The 10,136-nt window shown below is 44.3% G+C and overlaps 1 protein-coding gene across 1 annotated transcript; it reads right to left on the bottom strand.

Moving 5' to 3' along the window:
* Positions 1-3,353: 3,353 nt before the first annotated feature.
* On the bottom strand, positions 3,354-8,985 carry PDCL3 (phosducin-like 3; the record flags this gene model as incomplete). Its single annotated transcript, XM_009581757.1, has 5 exons — positions 3,354-3,758; positions 6,156-6,364; positions 7,235-7,378; positions 8,071-8,161; positions 8,856-8,985. Coding segments are annotated over 5 exons (717 nt in total), but the record flags the coding sequence as incomplete, so codon positions are not given.
* Between the last annotated feature and the right edge of the window lie 1,151 nt (positions 8,986-10,136).

Here is a 10,136-nt window from a genome sequence, read left to right as displayed (position 1 = left end):
ATGTGTATTAATTGGCTGTTTTAGTTTGCTATTTAGCAGCCGGCTTCCTTTTAAGCTAAAGCTCATTCCCCTTAACTGTGTGCTTCCATAGCTTCTGCTCTGCCAAAAGGTTAAACAGATCTCATTATCCGTTTCCTGCAGAGACCTAATTTCTACAAAAGGCCTTGAGCAAGGCAATACAATTGGCAAGAAAAAGAATAAGATTACAAGAAGCTGTTTTCACACTTAGCCAAATACCGAGAAGCTCAGAGACAGTTTGAAATGATGCTCCACGTGGGTCTCAGCAGCTGGGCAGAACATTCGGCCTCTTCTGGTTTGTGATTATTCTCGCATCTGTTGCTTTCAGCACGGCAGCCTCAAATGGCATCCCCCAATGCGTCAACACATTAAGCAGCTCAGGACAAAAGACAGTGCAAGTCAAACTTTGTCTCCATTTCTCCTGAATCGTTATATGCTGCTCAATGACGCTTATTAAATGGCAAGGCAGCCCCTGCTGTAGTCCTGACAGACAGCAGGCCAGAAGAAGAGGCAATCTCCCCCTCCCCTACCACCTCCTGGGCAGGCCCGGTTCACTCCTTGTAGAAGATAGACACAACTATTACCCGAGGGGTGCCGAGTCATTCACAGGCACAAGATACCTGGCTCACCACAGTTGAGCTGCTTGGGGCAACCAGATGCCCATTCACAGCCCTGGTCCTTTTCAGGAGCTCAGTCCTCTTGGTGGTTCCAGAGCCCACAAAACCCATTAGACTCTGTACAAAAGGGGAAGGCAGCTATGGTTTTCTTTTAAAACCCTGCTGGAAGAGAAGACTGTGATGGAAACAGCCCAAAGTCCCACCTCCCCCTTTTATTTATCCAGGGGTTTAACCACACCACATGCCAAGGGCATCAGCAATTCAATTCAATTCTCACTTCTGCCTGAGGGGCTCAAACCTGCACCAAGGCAGTGCTTCATTCACCAGGCACGAGCCCTTCTGGTGAATCCCACCTAAGATGGCTTACTTTGCAGATTAGGGAACAAGAATCACTGTGCCAGTGTGGATAAGAGCAAGCAGGAAGCTTTTGAGGAAGACTTGCAGTTTCTGGAGTAGAGGGCTTGAGCATCCCCCTTCTAGAAGGGGGCTCAAGCCACATACTCTAAGCTGGGAGCCACTGGCTAAGGTCCTTGCAAGCTGGTATGGTCTGGTCACAAGATGCACTCTGTCCTTCAGCCTTCTCTGTTGATTAGCTCTAGCAGGCCTATGGTTAGTATCCTGGGGATGTCTGTCTGTCTTTGAAACACCAGTTCTCCTGATTGAACAGCAAGCTTTGGATCAAGCTCTGGACAACAGACTCCTCTGTCTGCAGTTATTCTGGCTCACGGTCTTGCTGCTCTGTGCTGGGCTGTGCAGGATGCAAAGAATAGAGGGCTGCTCTGGAACCAGTCAAGCACTGGGACAATTTGAGGAGTCTTCACCCCTAGATGTTTCCAAGATCCCACAGGACAGAGCCCTCAGCAACCCCATCCAAATGCAGTGGTCATCCTGTTTTGAGCGCCTCTCCTGCTGTGGTCCATGCATCATCAATGGTCTAGAAAACAGCGAAAGGGCAGCTGCAACATTATTGCTACTCTGCCTCCATGGAGGCGCTGAAGTAGGAGACAATAAAAGGGGGAATAACAGAAGTAAAGAAGTATCCGAAGTGTTGCCTACTTTTTAAATTAGATTTCAAATTGAAGTTGTCACAGCAACCATACAAGATGGATTGCAGAGTTCACCTCCCCTTCCTAGAAGGTTTGATAAACTTTAAATTAAAAGCAAGTTGAGAAGAATATGGCAGCTGTGTCTGCATCGGCAATGCAGACAGCTCAACAGCAGCAGATCTAGAGGGAGAGGCTGAGGATGTGACATCCACTCTACATGCATTTCAGAGGGCCTTATTTCAGGTTAGCTTTAGCCTAGCTCTTTGGACCAACTTCCCTTTGGGGGCTGCTCTTCTAGATGGTTTCCTCCAAAAGGAACCCAGGCCATGTGCTCAGAGGTCACGCCAAAACACAGTTAAATGAAGACAAGCAAAAGATACGCAAAATATGCGGTGCAGGCTTCTATGGGGAGAAAGAGTTGTCCTCTTCCTAGATTGTAAGAAGTTGTAGGTAAGTACAGAAAAGCATCAGGTCTGATAGCATTTTGGATAGTCCACTGTCAAGAGAAGTGTGGTGCTACATATAATAATAACATTCAGGATTTATCAGCTTGTATTCTGCTGCATTTCGCTCACTTGCACAATGTTAACATTTTAGCTGTTTTGCCAAAACACACAAAAAAGAAAAGAACGGAGACTTAAGATCTCAAAGAGGAAGCTCTCCATCAGGATCTTACAACTTCAGTTGTAAGTTTAAGGAACAGTTACTTGTTGTTTGAACTACACACCAATTTGACTGGGGAGACAGAGTGCAGGAAACATGCGTAGAAGTCAGTATGAACCAATACAAAACCGAAAAAAAACTGCTGCTTAGAGCGTTGCATTCTGTACCATCCACCCACAGAATCGATCAGAATATAACAAACTGTCCTTGGGGCAGCCTTGTTAGCAAAAGCTCCTGGAGCTTGCTAGCTCAAGTGTAGACAAATTGAAAGTGTAGGTGGACATTAAATCCAACCCAAAATAAGCAAGCACCTCTAAGTGTCAGCAGATCTATAATTAAGGTGGTATTTCAGTTCATTCTCTTCTAAGGCCTCAATTATTATTACTGTACCTAGAAGATGGAAGGCTTTAATACAGAAAGAAGTCAGGTCTTCAAACATCATTTTCCCCCCCATTTGGCAATGGCACTACTGTAGTAACACATCAGACTTCTGATTCTGTGGAAGAAGTCAGCAGTTTCACACTCAAGCACCTCCATCTCGAATTTTCTTTCCCAACTGGCAGATAAGATGGTGCAGGAAGCTCAGCCCCTGTGAAAGGCAAAATACTGCTGCTAAATGAAAAGGGGGTTCTGGACTCAGCAGGTCCCAGGAGATGCTGGCCGTCACCAAGGCCTCTCTTCAAGATGTCTGGGGTCCCAGCTCACGGCCTCGTGCTGGACCCCTTGCCAGCACATCTCTGCAAAGGACCACATGCCACCTTCAGCGGCACCCATGTCGTGGGTCACCTCCCCTAGCCCTCCACACAGTCCAGGCTGTCGGACATCTATGCACAATGGGCTAAGAGAAGGCCCAACTAAGTGCTATAACCAATTGTTTAAAACCAGCTATTTAGATTTGATTTACAGAACTTAAACTTGTCAAACCTAGTGCACTTAAAGCCACTTCATACTTCAGATTTTTTTAAAGAAGTCAGCAATTTACTAAGAAAATAATAACAAGAGACCTCTGTTTCTACGGATGTCTGTATTTTAAAACTTCGAGTAAGATTTACTCAGGCTTCATGATATGAAATGTCTTTCAGGATCTTAAGTGAAGCTGCAATAAGTTTTTTTTAAAAATAAACTTTTTTAGTTTCTAGAAGTTTCTAGACAAATGGCTGTCTTGAAATACTACCCTTCTGGGGCTCAGTGAGATCTTGATGAGCATCTCCAGTACTCTAGGTGGGAACACCGGCAAGTGCACTGTATCAATCTTGATGCCGATGCAGGAGTTAGTCATCCTCTGAGTCACTCTCCCCCCTGGCTGGGACACACGCCCTGATTGAGGACATGAGCTGGTCCTGGATCTGCTTCCTGGGGTTCTCCTCGAGGTCTGTCTTGATGGCACCTGACTCTGAAATCTTCCACTCCAATTCTGTGCGGAGGAAAATGAGAGCCATGAATGTGGGGGAGCAAACTGGGCTTTCTCCAGCTCTGACTCCTTCTGACATACACTAGTTTATTTATTTCAGTACACAGCACCTTGCACTTCCTCGTTTACCTTCAGAGGTAAACAAGGACCTCAGATCACCACAATTCCCCGCTGCCCTTCCCACTCTTGCTTCCCCACCTGACTTCTCTTATCACCACCACCACAACCAGGGTCCTGCTCTACTCCTCCCCCTCCTCTTCCACCCCCAGGTCCCAGCCCCTGCCCTGCCTCCTGCACCCGCTCCAGCCAGGCCCTCCCTTCACAGTCACTAGTGCCGGCACAGGTTTCGGCCCAGGGCGCAGAGCTCAGGGTACTGCTCTGCAGCCCACCGCTGGCACCCCCAGTGCCTCCCTGCTCCCTTTACAGCCAGGAGTGCAAAAGAGGCGATGGACACCGAGCAGCAGCTTTAGAGGCAACTCTCCCGGTGAAAGTGAATCCCACCTCCTTCTAACCACGTAAGGGCAGAAGACAGGTTTGCACATCTATCACTGGTGAAGGAATATTGCTCATATATTACAGCTGTTTCCATCATACACCCAGCTCATCACAATCAGAAGAGGCAGGGAATAGATTTGCTGAGGGGCAGAAAAATTGTAGCAATTCCATTTACACATCTGAATTTTTCAGGTATATACTCTGTAAACGCAATTCACCCCTTTCCCACTACGCCATGCACTGATTATTAGTTCCTTAGCAAGACAGTAAGAGGGACTCCACCATCAGTAATAGGCCTATGACTATATAGGCCCAAATTGGATTGCTTCCCAGAAGTGGTAGAAAGTCAATACAACACATTCCATTAAAACCTTTCTCCTAGTCCTGCTGGCAACCCTGTCGTTAAATCTAATTTCCTTTGGACATTACAGAATAATGAATACACCCTCACACTTTCTTTAATCTCCAGTGGAAGTCACCTAGGCTTCGGGGAGTAGGAAGGAAGAAATAAAAGAAAGTACAGAATTTCAGTGCCCAGCTTTCTGTGATGACAGAATTAAGCTGGCTCAGTCACCTTCGGACCCCCCCAAAATCAATTATTTATGTGCTAAAAATGGGAGAAAGCTAACTGTAGGTTCTGCTACCACTGCCCACTTCAGTGCATAATTAGGCAACCACTGTAGTTAGAGTTAGCTGTTCTCAAATCAGCTATCTCATTGGTGAGCTTTTCCCCTTCTGGCAGTTCAAGGCAGGGGAGCATTTTCTACCACACACACTCAAGATATCCTGTAAAATTCAGGGGTTTAGTAAAAAAACCTCTTTGCGTCCTATCCCAGTATAGGCAGTGACATCATTCAGCAGGGACCTTGAAATGCTGCTTAACTGTGGTTCACTTCGCAGATAAAGACGCCCTTAAAGTCCAACCTTGACAAAGCTTGAAGGCATCCGGACCAATATGCCTACTGAGAAAGCTGAGGAGTATCCTTTTAACTGAAGTAAAATCGACTAGGTTACATCCGAGTCGCATCTGCTTTCCAAGAAAAGCCCTTTTCACTGCTGACCTGAGTCTTCAAGCACTGCTGTAGGATACCATCCCCGACCAACCACCTCCAAACAGCAGCTTTTACTGAAGAGCCGGAGTGCTCTGCGAGACCTGCATCACCGCCCTCATCTCCTGAAGCATGTCACACTGATGTGGCTGCACAACCCAGCCTGCCTCCAGGCTGCTGAGATGGGCAAGGAGAAACAGGTCTAGGGAAAACCACGACCTCCAAGAAAGGTAACAGCCTCTCCCTGTGGAGCCCTGTGCCCCCTGAACCACCGAGGCAGGAGCTTAACGTGCTGCCATCTCTGGGAGACGGCAAGAGGAAAAGGAAGCAGCCCAATTTCAGGTTAGCAGCCCCATTTGGACCAAGGGACAGGCTCTCTTTAAAGGTTCACGAGGAGTGAAGCCTGCAGGTCAGGAAGGTACAACAGACAAATATATGCCAGCGGCTTGAAAATGAAACAAGAAGCCCTACAATGCAATAGGCAAGCACCAGTTATCAAGCGCACAGATTATCAAGTAACTGGGGGCAAGGTCAGTCATTCAGGTACAAGAGCCCCAAAGAACATGCGTAGGTACTATCTACCCTTTAATATATTCAGGAAAATTTGTTTCACCAGACACAGGGTGTGAATACTTGCACACACATAAGATAAATATCTATATGTTGGCCTACTCAGCCACTCACTGCTTTTACAAGATAGCCCTAATCACATGTTGTTGAGCCATAAGGGTGCAAAAAAAAAAAAAAATCTAATATGATTTTTAGTACCTCCTTTCTCCTCCTAAGCCTCACTTCTCCCATTCCCACCAAAGCAGTTTTGCCTTTCCTTTGGAAGACCAGAGATGCAGACACTCACCTTCCCTTGTCAGGTTCATGCCACCGAACACCAAAGGCCCAATGAACTGAGCTTTGATGTCTCCCTCCAGGTAGACGAATATCGTAGGCAGGTTCTTATCGGGGTAATTGGGAATGCAGGTGGTAGAGATAGCTTTGATGAATTTCACATCTCTGAACTTGCTTGCAAGCCCACTCATATGTTGATTTATTAAGGCACAGAGTGGAATTCTGTGAAGAACAGCAACAGACACACATAAGGGAAAAAAAAAAAAAAAGACAAATTAGACAGTAATCTGCTCCAGAAGAAAGGTCAGAAATATCAGCTCGATGAGTAGCATTTATGGGAAGACAAAGGTACCAGAAGCAACTGCTGAATACTTTTATTGTCCAGTATTCCAGCCTTCAAAGGAAATCAGCATCACTGGAGGTTTTGGTAGGTGGTGGGTTTTTCGTTTTAAGGTATTAGTAATACAACCTTCCCCGCTATTATACAGAGAAATTGGTTTATGAAGATATGATATTTAGAAATTGCATGAGCAAGGGCAAAATAGAAAGAAAAGCAGCTCCTGGAAGAAAGTATGCAAATGACGATGAACACCTGTGAGGCAATTAGAGACAACGAACAAAATCAAGTATTTCTAACCCGTTCCAGAAAATTCTAGTAACTTATCAGACCTTTTTGACAAGTTTTTCCATTATGCTGACAGGAATGGAAATCTTGTTCACTCCATTTTTATGCCTCTAGAAATCAGGCTAAAGACACAGAGTGATCCTTCTAATGCACAGCCCCTCGCACTTTATCCAGAATTATTTCCAAAGCTTGGATATTTCAGTGGCAGCAGCTGCCTCTGTGGTAGCTGTACGGTACAAGTCATGCTGTGTGCTGTACAGATATGTGAGAAAGCTACTTCATGGTAACATTGTTTTAAAGCTAAGTTCAGCAGTCTTGAGTCAACAGTAATGAAATGACTAATTCTTTTTTTTATTTTTTTAGAACTCCAGAATCAGTTCCTTAATTTCCACAATAACTACACATTTGTCTAGAGTATTTTCAGCTATTGACAGTGAAAAGTTTAAAGGTTAAAAGCAAATTCTTACCCTTGTTTGTAGAGGTGCAGGACTACCCATATACCTTTTCCAGCTTTTGTAACCTCTTGAACGTAATCTTTTCCTGAAATCTCCAAAACTTCCCCAAATTTATTCTTCATTTGAGCTGCTTTCATTTCTGCTAACCTTTGCTGCCTGAACAGGAAGGGACGGGAAAGAGATCTTGAGAACAGATGCATTTTTGACAGAACAATACTTCAAGGAGCTGGTTGAAATCTAGACTTCAGAGGCACATTACAAACTTCTTCAAACCCCAGAACAACAAAAGCAAGTTGACATAGTCAATAAATGCTCTTATATTTGCATCACAAGTTAAAACCACCAACACGCAAGTACAATTATGTTTCATGATTTTTTTTTTTCCTCTCATTTCTGCCCTCAGCAGACATTTCTTCTGCAGATACTACTACAGGATTTCTTCTGCAGATACTGCTACCAAACTAAATGGCAAAACCTATGAGAGATGGTAGAGATAAAGAGATAATGGAAAACCAGCATTGTAATTATGTAAATCTGCAGCACCTTAAGCTCATTCATGCAAAAATTGAGAAATCTTGGAGGTGATTTTCAAAGCTCTCAGAATCCTCAGCCATGCACTCAGCCGGTGCACATTATCTCTGCAAAACCAGGATGTAGACAAAGGACACTGAATTTAAACCCAGTTATCCTATTAAAGACACTCACAAGCTCTACAAGAGACCAGAAACACAATCCACTTTTTCCATCAGCAGGCCTAACAACATCCTTCCTCTCTTCAACAATATCTAACAGTGTATAAAAGAAAACTCCAATTTTCATTAAAGCCAAATTCTGCATGCTGCTCTGACCTGTACATTTCAATAGCTTTCTCATCTTCCTCATTAAATTCATCTTCATTCTCTTCTAGCTCTTCCAGAGTCATGTCCTCGTAAGTTTTCACTAGAATGGAAGAAACATCAAATCAGTAAAAACCTCATTCCACGATAAAACTCATAAGCTTTTATCAGTCCAACAGAATTTATTTACTTTAAGGACAGATTAACTATGGGAAATAGGGGGTTTTTTTAAGTATTATTGTTACTGGATTTTTAGAAAGTATTACGCACCTTAGACATATAGATGGAAAGACAATAATGTAAAGGAGAACAAGCCGAAGGCTGCCTAGACTAACACACGAGTATCTGCACTAGCTTTCAAGTTTGGTGGCTGCAGCAAAGATGTACCTAACACACACAGACAACATGGCAGGGATGCCTGAACAGCAGAGGAAGGAGCAAGCATACAACAGGTAATGTCATGAGATACTTTTACGTGCACGTTCACATGGCAGACTCCCTTTGCACTGTTCCTATTTCAGTTTTCAAACATTTACTTCTATAAAAATACAGAGCTGTCATCAAGAACAAAGCTTTCCTGTGCTGGAAGAATCATTCAAGAACGTATTTGTTTGATACTGTTAACAGATGATCACCCTATACGAGAAGAAGCTTCGGTGTCCCTTACAGAGTTGGAAAAGGACACGTTGCTTTACAGGCATACAAACATTACTGCTGGCCATTTCTTTGTACAAGCTTCCCCCAGGAGCCATTTCAAGACCTGCTGCTGCTGCCGCCCAAGTTAGCTGGTCGCTCACCAAGAGACTTCTGAAGGATGGCAAACTGCTCTTCTTCCTTTGCGCGCTCCCGTTCCTCCAGGTTTTCCTTTGGAGGAAGGATACCTTTCTTGCGCAGGATGTCATTCCACTCCGTGTCTTTATTTGGATCCTAGAACAGAACAAGAAATGGATGATGTGCATTCAAGGTGAACTTTACCACCTCCAGAACTTAACACAGGCAAGTTTTTCAAGAGACACAGCACATTGCTAAACCGGTAACCGTCTGGATGGCGCCAGAAAGTCACAGTGTGCATCCTCCTGATGCTGAGGCTTCTTTGCAGCCCCAGACCAGTACCTTGAAGAGCAACTTTATTTTACTCCATCCCACTCACAACACGTATAGGAGGTCTTGGTAGGGTACAAAAGTTTGAAGCATTGTAACCATCGTTGCGGCTCTCACAAGGTGAAAGGGGAGGAAATCAGCTGGGTGACAGGGAAGCACACTGGCCACAGCGCTCGCATACAGAGCCTCAGCAGAACAACAGGCCACCAAATCAGCAGTCATTGCGTCAGGAAGCGCTGGTGAGAAGACACACAGGCATCAGCCTTGCAGACCTAACTCTGGATATATGGGAAGTCTCCTTGGTAGATTCACATCAGTGTGACTACACAAGCACTTAGAGAGAAGCAAGCACAGTCCCTGCCAGACAAGCCCATTGCGAGGGAATCAGATGTAAGTCTACGCCTAGGCTGTTCCTGAAAATTAAGAAGAGACTTTACTGTGAAATAGTCACAATAATCCTGCAAAAGAAGGCCAATAGGCACCCATGTAGTGTCGAGAAGCTTAGTAGAAGTTTTTCCAAGTTAGATAGCAATTTTTTTTTTTTTTTTTAAGTAGATGAAAATTCAGTGATAAGCACTCACAGGCTGACTTTGATTCCTTAATGTCTTGACCTAAGTTCACTTTGAAAACTGAATACACAACCTACTGCTTTGCTATGGCTTGTATCAATATAGCTTACACCAGGTCTGTCAAGACTGTATCTCTTCTCTAGACTAAAACACAGTACTTCTGGACTACCAGGGAAAAAAGGAAAAAAAAAAAAAAAACAAAAGGAAAATAAGGAAAGAAAACAAAGTAGCGCAGCAAATAGCACACCAGATTACTCTTTTTTTTTTTCTTGTCTCTGAATGTGGTCATTTTTCCCTCGACATTTCACAGCATCTACTGTCGTTTATCAACACACTGATGAAGTGCCTAAAACACCCACCCGCCCATCTGCTTACTACAGCAGCGAAATAAATATCGTACTTGGGGAA

The sequence above is a fragment of the Fulmarus glacialis genome, unplaced genomic scaffold (assembly GCF_000690835.1).
Source record: "Fulmarus glacialis isolate BGI_N327 unplaced genomic scaffold, ASM69083v1 scaffold40597, whole genome shotgun sequence".
Taxonomy (NCBI): Eukaryota; Metazoa; Chordata; class Aves; order Procellariiformes; family Procellariidae; genus Fulmarus; species Fulmarus glacialis.
This window is presented reverse-complemented; position numbering and strand designations above follow the sequence as displayed.